The 15,018-nt window shown below is 38.8% G+C and overlaps 1 protein-coding gene across 1 annotated transcript in view; it reads right to left on the bottom strand.

The window, feature by feature from the left end:
• Nucleotides 1-15,018, bottom strand: part of LOC113410160 (cytosolic phospholipase A2 epsilon-like) — a 37,893-nt gene that overhangs the window by 10,121 nt on the left and 12,754 nt on the right. Inside the window, exons 4-11 of the mRNA XM_087951670.1 lie at nt 13,032-13,072; nt 10,942-10,984; nt 9,503-9,575; nt 7,896-8,065; nt 7,673-7,768; nt 5,044-5,081; nt 3,427-3,562; nt 1,259-1,395 (exon numbers count right to left, since the gene is read on the bottom strand). Coding sequence (XP_087807796.1) covers nt 1,259-1,395; nt 3,427-3,562; nt 5,044-5,081; nt 7,673-7,768; nt 7,896-8,065; nt 9,503-9,575; nt 10,942-10,984; nt 13,032-13,072 — 734 coding nt within the window. The remainder of the gene's footprint in view (nt 1-1,258; nt 1,396-3,426; nt 3,563-5,043; nt 5,082-7,672; nt 7,769-7,895; nt 8,066-9,502; nt 9,576-10,941; nt 10,985-13,031; nt 13,073-15,018) is intronic.

Below are 15,018 nucleotides of genomic sequence, written 5' to 3'. Positions count from 1 at the left end.
AAATATTTATTTGACTTTGTGCAGCCCTTGAAAGTCCCTGTGGATCACACTTTGAGAACCACTGTTCTACAGCCTCTTTGACAGCAGGCACTTTGCTCAATTAACCTACTTTGATTTTATCAGTTTAAAGTCCTCCAATGAAGGAGAAATAATCATTTCATATGGCTGTTTGTTTCTGCCTGTGGGCTTGGCATTTCTCCTGGTATGTAGCCTGAGCTTACTTCCTTGTGACCTTCCCTGCAAATGATACCAATTCTATAGTAATATGCGGTAGATTTGTGTCTCCTGGTTTTAAAACTACGCTGTAGACCAGGGGTCTCCAACCTTGGCAACTTTAAGACTTGTGGACTTCAACTCCCAGAATTCCTCAGCCAGCTTTGCTGGCTGAGGAATTCTGGGAGTTGAAGTCCACAAGTCTTAAAGTTGCCAAGGTTGGAGACCCCTGCTGTAGACCATGTCAGCTTTGGAAGCCCATATTAGCACCAGAAGCTTCCACGCTGCCACATTCTTGAGCGTGGGAAGATGCAAGGGGGAATTTCTTGGAGTGTATGTGGTTAGACATAATAACATTCTTCTTTAAAGTCAAGGCTGTGTTATTCTTGCATCTGGAATAGAGAGTAGTGGAGGGGGCGTCTCAAGTTGGAATGGATGATCATTGGGGCATGTGATGAAATAATGGGTGCAGGGGGTAGATTTGTAATTTTTTACTTATTGGAGGAAAACCCGGAACTTTCAGATTTGGGTTTCCCAAATGCGCCAATATGCCTACTCTAATAAAAGGAACTTTGAGAAAATGTCTGTCTCGGACTTTTTAATTGGAGTTGGGGTTTTCTGGAACCCTCACATCATGGGTGTCAACCTCACAGCATCAAGTTGACCTATTGTGAGTTTTTTTCCTTCGCGGAACTGGGGTGGGTGTGACCTGTGTGTGACGCATCCGGCCTGTGGGCTGCCAGTTTGACACCCCTGCTGTAGACTTTTTTATATCCATTGCATCAATGAATAATTGCTACCGCAATGTGTCTTATATCAAACCTGCCGAAAAAACTTCTCATTATTACTTGCAGAAGACAGAATAACAGAGTTGGAAGGGACCTCGGAGGCTTTCTAGACCAACTCTCTGCTCACGCAGGAGATCCTATACCCATTTTGGACAAATGGCTGCCCAAACTCTTCTTTAAAAACCTCCAGTGAAGAAGGTTAATAAAATTTCCTTTTATTGTTTCAGGAACATCTCATTGGAGTACATGAGGCTTACCATGTTGTGCCAGACAATCCGGTGAGATAGGACACACAGTCCAAAGCACCTAATTTCTGCAATGTCAGTAGGTGAGCATACATCGCCGTAACTGCTCTGATCCCACCACCTGTTGTCATGATTGCCACCACTGGTACCTAAACACAGGGAAAACACAATTGTTCATCAAAATAGTTAATATATAATCACCGTGAGATACCTAAACTTTTCAATCACAACACTTTAAATAGATATTCCCAGGGGTGGGATTCAATTCTTTTAACAACCGGTTAAAAGGGGCATGTGTGGGCATGACTTAGTTGGTGGGCATGGCTTGCTGGTCATGTGACTGGGTGGGCATGGCCAACTTGACGTCACTCACATCAAGGGGTGCTTCTCCTCGCCTGGCCTCTCATGATAGTGGGGATGCTGCAATGGTCGTAAGTGTGAAAAATAAGTCACTTTTTTCAGTGCCATTGTAACTTTGAATGGTCACCAGTTTTAGACCAAAACTCAAAAAGGGTATGTAAACTCATGTTCAAATGTCAATCTTTCTAGCTAGCCAAGAAGCCTTGTTGAATGTCACTCATCTTGGTTCCTTGTCATTAAAAGCTTCTTTCTGGCAGCTCTGCTTCATTATTCAATTATTTTTTCAAAGTGCTAACTTCAACAGGGGAGTATTTCCTCCCAACAGCAGTGTAAAAGCTTAAAACAACCCTTCCCCTTTAAGAAAGTACCAGCAAAAAAAAAAAAAAAAGCCTCCTTTGGAGACAGTAAGTCTAGGCCTACTGCCAAGAATACAAGAAGGGTGGAGAAGAACAAATGGAGATTTCTTCCAACAACCAGTTCTCCGAACTGCTTAGAAAGTTAACAACCGGTTCTAGGTGAGAATCTGTAGAATCCCACCCCTGGATATTCCTATGAAACATGCTCAGGGACCTGACATACTTAGAGAACCTGGCAGAACCTTTATTCAAAAGAAGGCTGTCTAGGGACTCAGAGATGAAAACAAATCAATTACAGGTAGTCCTCCAGTTACGACCACAATCAAGCCCAAAATTTATTTTGCTAAATGAAACATTTGTTAAGTGAGTTTTGTTCCATTTTATGACCTTTCTTGCCACAGTTCTTAAGTGAATCATTGCAGTTGTTAAGTTAGTAGCATGTTTGTTATGTGAATCTGGCTTCCCCATTGATGTTATTTATCAGAAGGTCACAAAAGGGTGATCACATGACCCCAGAACACTGCAACGGTCATAAATCCACGTCAGTTGCCAAGCATCTGGATTTTGATCATGTGACCATGGGGATGCTGCAACAGTAAGTGTGAAAAATGATCATAAGTCCCTTTTTTCAGTGCTGTTGTAAGTCGAAGACTACCTGTAATGGGAGAAGCTAATACAGCATATTATGCTATGCTAATAAGCTTATGAAGTCAAGATGTAGAGCAGGAATGCCAAATGTACAATGCTTATGGGTGTCATACAGCTTGTCAGGATTCCTGCTGTGACCTCAGCTTCACCAAATGGTTTGGGCTCAAACATTTCACTTTTTTTTTTAAAAAAAAAGAGCGATGTAGACGGTACAGAATACAATGGCTTCTGTAACTCTTGCATTCCTACTTTTGCCCTGATGGGATCCTGCCACTGTTCACTTGATATGCTGGGCAAAGATTAGTGCTGCCCTTGAGCTAATGGAGGCTGTACGTTCTTGTTTTAGAATATCTCATACTATGGAATGATACAATTCAGCCAGGAACCTGAGGAAAAGTAATGGGGCTTTGTGTCTCTTACTGCTACAAGACTAATAAAGTTAGCCTGATTATGAAGTTTTGTAGAATGAGAGTAAGAATATTAACAGAGAAGTATTCTCTGGACCTTCAACCCATCAAATCCTACTTTCTGACCTTTTGGTTTGAAGATGGAGCTACAAAACACACCTGAGTCTGATGTCACCTCTCTGCCTTGGCAATAATAAGGGAGGGGTCTGTTATAAATAGCCCAGACATGAGGGGAAAAAATAACTCAGAATAAGTTAAGCAAGGACATGAAACTCCATGTGACCGCTTCAGTGCATTTAAAGAAAAGAAGCTTGAAAATTACAAGCATTAAAGACTATAACCTTTTTGTTTCCCAATTAGTAAACAGCTCACAGAAGAATTTCCATCGATATAAAACTGAAATCTTAACCTCATCTTCCTGCAGGTCATCCTCAAGCTGGAGAATATTTTTGAAAGCAGCAGCAGTCACTTTCTTCCGTTTTTTCAGGAAAGCCTCTTCTTCTGGACATAGATCAAACCCTAAGCGTACATCCAGGTCTGACGTGCTGCAACAGAAATATTTATCAATAAAGGAGAATATTTGTAGCTCAGGGTTGAAATAAGGCAGGGGTGGGGTTCAAAAATCCCAGCAACCTATTCGCTGCCCGGTTGCTGGGCGGGCGTGGCATAGTGGGCATTGCCTATCAGAACTTTCTGTTTCTGGCTTCCGGTGGGCCTCCAGAGCCTGGGGGAGGCCATTTTTGCCCTCTCAAGGGTCCGGAGGCTTCCCCTGGGCCTCTGGGAGGACGAAAAAAGTCTCCCCCAGGCTCTGGAGGCCCACTGGAAGCTGGAAAAAGGCCCGTTTCATGACTTCCGGAAGGCCCGTTTTTCCCCCTCCCAGACCCTCCGGACGGACCCTGCACTTACCTCCATTGAAAATGGGCCACGTGGAGACTCCTGGGAGGGGAGGAGTGGGGTGAGCCAGTCGGTTGAAATACCAGTTCGGTGAACCAGATGTAAATTTAACATCCAGTTTGCCTGAACCAGTCCGAACCGGTAGAATCCCACCCCTGAGCTTGCTTGTTTTCCTGCAGATGCTTCATTACCCAAACTAGGCAACATCATTAGTGCATTTGGGTAATGCAATGTCTGCTAGAAAGCAAGCAAGTCAGAGAGCATCAAGGACCCCACAAATATTTATCCTGGATCATAACTTATGTTAGAAGGATGTTTTCTCCATAAATAGATCCTACTTACACAGAAATATATTCAACACCGCTCTGCAAAAAGCTACAGCCCTGCCCAGATCTCTTCTTGTGCAAAGTCTTCTACTGCAGCATTGTGACAATGAATCATGCTGGGATTTCATATGGAAGTAGGCAGATCTACTCTTAATGCAATTGCATTCCTTCTCAAAAATGTACACTCCCACACCTGATGTAATGGCGTGATATTGGATTTGGTCACAACAATTGAAACCAAGATATTTATCTCGCTAGATCATACCCATGTCCTCAGAGGATGAAAACTCCAAAGCCATTCCATTCTAAGTTTAGAAAGTTAGATTTATTAGCAAGAAGACTTCCTTCCACCTACACCCAGGAAGTAGAGTGCAATCTTGACAGAAACTTCTAATTCTCAACATTAGAAACAAACTCAATAAAACTAAACCCTTTTTATTAGCAAACTGCTGTGAAAAGGTGTTAATTTGGGATCACGCGATCAATAGCAAACATATTTTTGGAAATATATTTTTAAACAGTCCAGCAGATGAGTGCACTTAGCCATCTCGGGAAGATCTCAGAAAACTAAGCAAGACTAGACCTGATTATTACCTGGATAGGAAACCACCCAAAAGGTATCAGTACTGGAAAGTCAAATAAATACAGTAAGATAGAAACAAATGGCAAATTGATTCTGTATTGATGACAAGAAAACAATATGTATATGTTCATATAGTCAAAGGTTGACTCCTGGGAGAGTTTTTTTAAAAAAATATCCAGAACATCAGGAGATAAATTTATAGAAGGCAGGAAAAACATCTTACCAGTTCTGTGCTGTGAAGTGTAAATTAAATTCTTTATCCTGAAAATTAAGAATGCACAGTGTTAATTACTATTAATACTATCTTTACTGAAATCTCCCTACCTTTCTTACCAAAAAAAAGAATATATATTGTAGATGAGGCTTGTATATACTGGTACCAATATTAAATACAGGGTATTAAAACTATGCAAATATTTGGGTATCTCTCAGCACTTCCTAATAATTGAATTCACAACATTATGGAGATATTAGTTGCATCTAGGATCTTAAAATATCCTACAGATTTATGTGAAATGCCATGGAGGATTGTCAGTGAGGATAAATGAGGGCAGTTGTTTCTCCCTGTTTTAGAAGGACATTTTTGTAAAGAAACTTCAGAATTCCTCACTAACTCACTGTTGCTGAGTTCACATATAGTTCTGGCAAAGCCACTTTTTTTTTTTTCCACCCATGGCTTCTCGAATAAATCATACAGTAGTAGCTTGATTTATAGGTAACCTGAGGTCTTAATGGCTGGCAAAGCCAAAACCTAAAATTTGTGACTTAATATTAAGGTAAGTTTATCCCTGCAGTGTATGATACATAAATAGTGCTACTTTGCCCTTAGGATTGACATGCCGCAGCTGTTTTGTGATATTATCATATAATTTTTCCCCAATAGGGAAAAGGATATACTCAGAGGATGGGTGGGAAACATGCCAAAAGTTGCCCACACAGGAGAGGATCTCAGGTGCAAAGTCTACTTTTACTGAAAAGTTATTACAATTAATGTACTCCATTTTAAGAACCACATGTCATTAAAAAAGTGACTCATTGTTGTGGCTCCGAGTCCTGAGTCTGCATTCTTAGAGGAAGAGGATTCGGAAGATGAGGAGGAGGTGGAATTGGGAATGCCTTCCTCCCCAGGACCTTCCTCTTCGGCAATGCCTTCCTCCCTGATTATGCCTCAGGTTTCGGCAGATAACCGAGAGGCACAGCCTGAGGCTAATCAGGAGGAGGAGGAGGGCATATCGGAGCAGCCTTTGACAGTGAATCTTTTGAAATTGATTTATTGTAATTTGGAAGGTGACTCCTTGGGTGGAGGCATCCATATTAAAGTGACAATACATATAAAAGAGAACATAGGCAATCAAAAGAACAATATTAAATACGAAGGGCTCCACAAACACCCTATCCACAGGCCTGTGGGAATAACCAGATTTTAAATAATGTTTGGAATGTTTTAAGTATGGAAGCCATATGAAAATCTTCAGGGATATCTTTCCATTAGGAGAGGGGGCAGAAATCATCCCTTGCTTCTAAGGGGCATCTGGACTGTGGGTTTGCAGTCATTTAATGCCCAGCACAATGTGGACATATAAGAAAGCTGTGACACAAAGAGGCAATAATTCTGTATGATCATTTATTGTCAGTTGCAATGTTGGAGTATACAACTTCGTTAGTGGTGGGATTCAAATTTTCTTGCTACTGGTTCTGTGGGCATAGCTTGGTGGCCATGGCACTGGAAGGATGCTGTAAAATCTCAAGTCAGAGGTGGTGTTTGCCGGTTCTCCGAACTACTCAAAATTTCTGCTACTGGTTCTTCAGAACTGGTCAGAACATGCTGAATACCACCTCTGAACTTCACCACTTTGAAGCACTTCCTTGTCAACTGCTACCACAAGCATAGGTTTCTCTAATGGCTATATGGACCCATTTAAACTGTTGCACCAAAGTCTCACCTATGAGATCAAAACTTCCTTCAGTTTCAATCACACATCGATTAATACAACATTGGAAAAGTTTTTTCTGGTTGGCCTTGCATCATCAATTCATCTGTTAGCTTATCAGGAAGTACTCAAAAGTCCTCCTTAGTCAGAACCAGATTGTTTCACTCCATGTCTCTGGCCTAGTACTGAAAATCCAATATGTACTTACATATTCTATAATTGCTCCATTTCATCTATTCTGTGAGGTTGTTTTTTTAATTTGCGCCTTTCTCCTAACTAAATTGTCAAATTTAGAGCTAAATTGTCATCTCTAAATCTTTGCTAGGAATTATCTTGTAATAGTGATTGCCCTCAGTGAGAGGTATGGGTCACTTGGTTACTCTTTCTTTTAGTAGTTTCAGAACAAAAGTCACTCTGGAGCAATTCCAAAATTCCCAATCTGCCCCCTCAAAGTTGATAACTCATGTATTAATTCCATTTTCCTCCTAACTGCACTACATCAACCAGACAAGTACTTATTTCTGCATTTTTAGAGTATTCCTTACTGGTTTTTATTGGGGAGGGTGGTGTTAGGGTAGGAATATTTGACTTATTTTTTCTCATGGAAGAGTGTCTTTAATCTCTGATGAAACCTGATTTATGTTCGTTGTGATATCATCCAGTAAGAGCTGTATCATGCTATTTTGATTCAAAGGAAAATAACTGCAGGGCTAAACATTAGCTGGGTATAATGGTACCAAGAGAGGAAGAGGAAGAGCATGGAAATTACCGGAGGTTAATTCAAAGTAACTTGAGGTTTGCTAACTTTAATATACCAGGAAGTGATTCAGTTGCATACCATTTTATTTGCTCCTGGGAAATTTATTGAAGGATCCTTAAAAAAAAGAGAAAAAAAACCCTGAAAATTAGGCATGTACTCACCTCTTTGATTATTTCCTGATTTACAGGAAATAAATGTACAGGCAAGGTCAACTTTCTGGCTTTGGCAGCATCAATTCCAGATGACATACAAGAGCACTGGAAATAGAGATGCTTTTTAAACAACAAACAAACAAACAAAAGATCTTTACTTTTTAAATACCCCTCCCAGCAAAATAACTACACAAAATTATCCAGATTACTACCATGCTCAGCCATAACATACAAAAGAGAGAAATGATCTCTTTCCTGGAAGAAGAATGTCCAGTTCTGCTGGATTGTACTTGACATAGTGGAAAAAGGAAGGTTCGGTGCACTGCAGCTTGTTGGCAGAGGTTAATGAAATGTTTTGAGTTTCTTCAAAGGATCCTTTTAATGTACATTCAACATCTTGTTCTAAAAAGAGAGTGCAAAGTAAAAAAAATACTGTGTTTCTCATATAATAAGGCTGGGTCTTATTTTTTTTTGAGTCCCGAAAAAATGGCTAGGCTGATTTTCGGGGGTGACTTAATTCCCCCCCTTGCATCTTTGGGTGGGTGGGCAGCGATGGCTTGGATGTTGACCTCGGCGTTGGTGGGGCACTTCGTATCGGGGTCAATGCAGGCAGGACCATATCCGGGTGTGCAACAAAAGTACTTCCTAATGGCAAGCCCCCCCACCATTCCCCCCCATTTTGCATGTTTTAATATAGGCCTTAATTTGGGGGGAGGGGGCTTAATTTCATTTCATGCCTATAAAACATGCTGGGACTTCCTATTGGGGGAGGCCGTATTGTTGGAGAAACAGGGTAGTAGTATACACATTAATATCAATGCCGCCTATAGATATGAATTATAACTCATTACAATCTTTTCTTTAAAAAACTATTAATTGCTTTGAACATTGCTGGAAAACATGGTCTGGATATGTATAAATAAAAGTTATAAATATTATGATATAAATTTTTATGTGCAGAAGCTTGGGATCAGTGTGGCTTACTCCCAGAGAGAGGTCCATAGAAATCCGTCTTATTTCTCAACTAATGAAACCTAGAAGGCCTTGTAATTCCCTCATGGCCATGCTTCTGTCCAAAATATGATTGGCTTTATGCTGATCTTGAGCAATGTACATTATAGTCATGCAAATTTTTCTTCCTGGCTATTTTATTATTTTGACTCAGCTTTGTTTTAACAGAATAACAGAGTTAGAAGGGATCTTGAAGGTCATCTATTCCAACCCCCACCTCAAGCAGGAAACGCTATACCATTTCAGACAGATGGTTATCCAACATATTTTTAAAAACTTCCAGTGTTGGAGCATTCACAACTTCTGGAGGCAAGTTGTTCCACTGATTAATTGTTCTAACTGTCAGGAAATTTCTCCTTAGTTTTAGATTGGTTCTCTCCTTGATTTGTTTCCACCCATTACTTCTTGTCCTGCTTTCAGGTGCTTTGGAAAATAGGTTGACTCCTTTTTCTTTGCGGCAGCCCCTGATATATTGAAACACTGCTATCATGTCATTAGTTCTTTTTTCCCCATTAAACTAGACATTCCCAATTTTGAGCTACTACAATAAAAAAAAATTATCAATGTTTCAAAAAATGGATTTGAAAGGAAAATAATTTCCTTGCTTGGATATAAATTCTCATGACGCTGAACTTTACCTGACCTGGCCCACCTTTTCAATCTGGGCATTTCAGATATTCAGAGCCCAATGCTCTGAATATAGAGGTGTAATCTGGGTCAACAAATCCTTGAATAGAAATTCCAGCAATTATGCATAAAGCCTTTAGAACCCGATACCTGAACCTTTAATCATTTGTTTATGAAGGTTGTAATACAATATAGTCTCACGTTTAGAATGCTTTTTCTTTTTCTTCTGCTTCTTCCTGTCTACCCGAAACTCCAAGCAGCAGAATTCACGACACTGCAACGAAAGGAATTTCCTCACATTTTCCATCTCCGAGAAAGCTGTGCAAGCAGTGAACTTTATTTCCTAAACCAAATGCTGCAAACTTTATTCTGATGTAATGCTGAATGATACTATATAATTTTGGATAGACATATCAAGTTTATAAATTAATTAGCAAGCAGTTATGACATATATAAACTGAAGAGGAGACAGTTCAAAATTAGATATTGCTTGCAGAGGGCCTGCTTTGTAAAGGCATGCTTTTATCTATTAAGTGGCCAACATCCTCAAAACCTTCCTTTTTACATTATCTGCTCTCATAGGCAGAACTGTGGTCTTCTATTCCCATATTTACATAGATGAGCAGTCTGATTCATTGGAATCAGTAATTTGTTAGTAGATTATACCAAATAACACAGATAACACATGGACAAGTTCTGAAATTAGCATCACTAAGAATAAATTGGTTTGCCATAGGAATTCCAGTTGAATATTTTTCAAAGGACATATTTTGAAAGGCTAGTCCAAAAAACACACACAGGATGTTCATGCTTGGACAACCATTAACAATGATGGGCAAAACTCTGGAGTGACTTATGCCAGCAGAGGCTGGGTTAAACCATATGTAGTTACCAGAAAGCTATGGTTCTACTTCCACTTAATATTTATTCAGCAAATACCATCAATCCTAGTCTTGATGAAATGACAATTATCTATGTAGAAGTGAAAGCAACATCCCAAGGCTGTAGAAGAAGAGGCAGAGGGTCCAGAAGATGAAGCAATAGTTAGTGCAAGGAAGCAGCTCTGAGGAAGTGCTTTGCTCCACCCTTCATTAAAACTAAGCACTGCTTCAGATATCTCCATAGCCTCAATATTTAACAGAATGAGCCTCTTCTGTTTTAGCCTGTATCCATGTGAACAGGCAATTTCAACCATTTGTTTATTAATGTATAAAGAGATGTGGGCATGTTAACGAAGGATTGAATCAATTCATGTGGCAAACCAGTTCAAATTCTCATGTAGGCATTCTTAATTTAACTATTGCCACTGAAGCGCCCTCCATAATTTACAATGTTAATGCATCAGAAAAGGTAAATTACAAAGGATATGGATCAACAAATGCCCGATTAGAAATTCCATAATCACATCAATCACTGTAATTTGTTTTCTTGTAATTAAATTTCATTTTTATTTTGACGTCACTCAGTTCCTTTCTAGATTCTGCCTACCTTTATGAAGGTGGACAAGGCATGTTTTTCAATAAGAAAGAGGACTCTTAGCCAACCAAAGATTGCACAATCCTGCTCTAGGTGGAGCAGATTCATATTTTTCTAATTGGAAAATAAAGGATTAAAGAAACAAATATATAAATAAAAATTACCACCACTGCTCCATTTGTAGCTATTGTTTCAAGTGGCCCCTCTCTAGAAAACAGAAATATGGATATAAAATTACAATTTAAGAAGACACAAAGATTCAACACGAGCTATAGCTTAGCAGTTACAGCTACATTAACTTATATATTTCAAGGAAAATTGTATTTCTTAATGTTAATGCCTTCATGATTCACAGTAATACACATTCCAATATGCCAAGCAGCTAAAAGCCAGGCACCAGTTATATTACTTTCTATGATGGAGGAAATTCCGACTCCTACTAATTAAAATATTCCAGCAGATTCAACTCAAGGGAAAAAACAAGCATCATTTAAAACCATTACTGTAAAGATTTGAAATCCTGCCTTGGTGTTTGAAGGCTGTTAGAGTCTGGATAGGGGAAACCATCAAAGCTTACTCTCAGAAAGATGAATGAATGTGGGGTTTGAAGCCAACTGACCTCTGACTCCATCTTTAATTTTAAATAGGTTGCACTGCTCTGATGGACATCGTTCATGGTTTGAGAATCCTCTTTGACAAGAACAACAGGTGGAGGTGTGGTCAAGAGGTTTAACATAATTATATCAGGTGCACCAACTGCCATAGAAAAGAAATGCTGACAGTTCTTGCTTTTATCATTTTCCATCTGAACTATTGTAATCCTCCATATCTGAGGCGGTCATTGACAGCTATTCTGAGGCTACAGCTGGTCTAGGGCGTGACAGCCTAAGTAGTTATGGATGTGCTAAGGTTTGTCCATGTGCATATATTTAGCAGGAACTTCAGTGGCTGCCAGTTAATTTCCAGATGCTATTCAAAGTGCTGGTTGTCTCCTTTAAACTTTTGTATAGGTTAGATCTTGGATAACTCCTGACTCTATTTGCTATGTGTGGAATATATCTATCTAAGGCTTGCTAAGTATTCTTCTGTCAAGGAAATGATATCTTCAGGGATATTGTGTTTCTTGGTGATGGCCCTTTTATTGACCCAATTTTTTTTTTTTTTTTGTTTAAGTAAGTAAGGAGGAATGATGGAAAAAAAAAAAAAACAAAGAAACAAGGACGTGGGCGGCCCCACCCAAAGGGTTAGAAAGGGGGGTGGGAGAAACCAGGGGGTCCCCTTTTCCATAGTGGCGTTAACCGGTTCTTGCTCTTTTTGCTGTCACAGGTGCGCAAGGTTCCTGTTACGACCAAAGGTTTTGTATCCAAGGAGGTGGCCCGGTTCTCACGCAAGGCCGCGTGGCTGTCACTGGCCAGTTAGGTAAGATACCTGCTGACATCAACAAGTCTTGCCAGTTTTTTCTTTTTTGAAGAAGAGCATTTGTGGCCATTGTTTGACCTTCTCATTCAGATCTTTTGAGGGTGCGGTCGTGAACAGCTTTCTCTCGCAAAAAAGCGGAGTTGCTCTGTCCAGGGCTTAGTAGAGATGAAGAGTGGTCCAGAACCGCTTGGGGGCCCCTTTGCGGTTGTAGGACACTCCTTTGCCTTGTTGCGTTGCCAAATGGCAAAACAAGGTTTTTTATAGTTTTGTTTTGTTAAGGTAAGATACAAGGATTGTTCCTCCCCTACTAAATTTTAGAATACTCTTGAGTATCTGAATCTTCTAGAGTAATTAGTGAGACGAGACATTAAATATTGTAGGAGATGGACAACTTGTCATCCAATGAGAGCTCATGCTGTTGCATGGTTGCTGCTCTTTAAGATCTGTATGATTTCAATCATTATATTGAAATAGATTGTAAGCAATTCAGAGGTCTTGGATGACAGCTGAAAGCAAAACAGCAAACTTTAACAAGGTTGTTTTCTGATTTACTCCCTGATTTGCAGGAACCATAATAGAGAAAGTTAACTTCTAAAAATTGGATTTGATTTGAGACTCACACAGCTGTTATGCAAGAAACAATAACTTCACTCCATGGCAAATGTTTTCTTCACTTACTAGACCAAAGAACAGTTATTATTCGAATGACATGATTTTGATTTTTTTTATGGACAGCAAGTGAAAAAAATGAGTTGTTCTACTATTTATACAATATTATATTTATATTGTTATGGACTTTCCAATAATTTATTTCAATGTTATTTGGGTTACTCACATATTCTCCAAAGTAAATTCAACTTCCATTTCTTCATTTTCCTGAAAATTAAAATGTAACACATATGACAGACTGTTACCAAATAATCAATAACCACCATTCACCTTGGAAATTTTTTTCCAAGTCCCATTTTCTTTCAATAAAAAGACATGCTCACTTAAAAAGATACATGAAAGTACATTCAATACTTTTCTTTTGAACAGCATTGTTGTTTCCCTTTATCTGCATAGTTAATGGATTACTAATAATTAGATCAACTGTTTAACAAAATTCAATATTCAAACTAAATATTTGATGTAATCTAATAGCCTGAACTAATTAAATCCAGTTCTTAAAACAACAGATTCTGGTCTTGGTTAAATTTCAGTCAAAATGTAACAAAAAGTTTGGTTGATGCTGTGGTTTTCATAGAAAAAAAAAAAAATTAAAACTTAAACTCAAAGTAGACATTATGCTTTTGGCAGATTGAGTCAGAATATAAGAATTCTTCCGGACCAGTAAAAAAAATCTATATAATATAGCATTCAATTACATAGGGTGACATTTGGAAGTCCCAAAGGTGCTTTTTTCAAGAGGAAACTGAACTTTCTGTTCATTTATTTATTTATTTATTTTTTAAAACAAATTTTATTAATTTTTAAAGACAACACACAAACAAACGAAACATAAAACATAAGAACATAAAACACCTTTTCTGAAAGCTGCTTATTGAGTTTTAACAAAACAAATAAAACATCTTATTTGAATACAGCATAATTCCAAATGATCACATTTCCATACAAACACTGTTCATTTATTTTTAAAATGTTACGCTTCTTATCAAGAAGCTTTTTCAGCTGAAAAAGCTTCTTGGGTGAGAAGCAAAATATCTTCAAAGAAAAAACAGAAAGTCCAGCTGCCTCTTCAAAAAGCACTTTTGGAATAACCATGACCTGGATAACTGAGAATCTCCATAGATATTTAGACATTTGGAATTATCCAGATGTTTTACATTGTCTCTTCAAAAGATTCAGTTTTTGAGTGACTTTTGAGGGATTCTTTTGCCCATTCTACTGGCCTACTGCATCTTTTTGTTGAGATAGATGCCCAGATATTTTCCATTCAAATACAAGATTGGATTTTTAAATTTTATTTAGCATATGGCATCTACAGAGGTCATGCACTCACTGATATACAAATCTAGTTTAAATAAGGCATCAGAAATATCTCTCTCTTGCTCTCTCTCCAATGATATGTGGACAATGCTATATGGGAGCAAAATATTAAATTAAGATAAAGCTATAATAAAATCACCATAATATGGAGCCAAAGAATTGCAATGGAATAGCTGTTATAATTTGGTAGCTAACCATCTAATTGCTTCTGGTGTGGCTATGGAGAGCTCATATCAAGCGTCTTGAAATTTCCTGGGGAGATATTTTTGAAATTATTATATGCCTTATAGTTTGTTATAGTTTGTTTCAGTGCATTACAGTGGCATTGCAGGCTCTTGGCCATTCCCCATATGGCCTGTCCTGATTCTATTCAGGTGGCTCCATATTTTGGGGGGCAACTACATTCCTGGAAGTGGAAGTGGCATCTATATAATCTGTTGGGTTGTGGTTATTAAAAGTTGTCCATGTTATGATGGAGTATGAAGTATAGGCTACCTCCACAATGGCATACCCCAGCCAACATTGTGCCTTAACAGAGTGGCTAAAAGTTTATTCACACATTGACCAAACTGGATATTGCATCCCCTCCAATCAAAAACTATAGAGGCAGTAATTAATATTGGAGGTAGTATCAGAACATGCAGGTGTGACACTGAGGAGGCTGGCCTGAAAGAATTTAAATAGGGTGAGATAGGATCTTTTGGTTAGGAAGGGTGGAGGGGAGGAAAGGGAAGGGAATGGAGGGGAGGGGAGGAAAGGGAAGGGAAGGGAAGGAAGGAAGGAAGTTGTGGGGGCCTTCGGACAGCCTTTCTTCTTCCTCTTGGAAGATGCCA

Source organism: Notechis scutatus, chromosome 1 (assembly GCF_049901735.1).
Source record: "Notechis scutatus isolate UNSWTSFEM ecotype Mainland chromosome 1, rNotScu1.2, whole genome shotgun sequence".
NCBI lineage: Eukaryota > Metazoa > Chordata > Lepidosauria > Squamata > Elapidae > Notechis > Notechis scutatus.
Note: the sequence above shows the minus strand (reverse complement) of the source record. Positions and strands in the feature narration are given on the sequence as shown.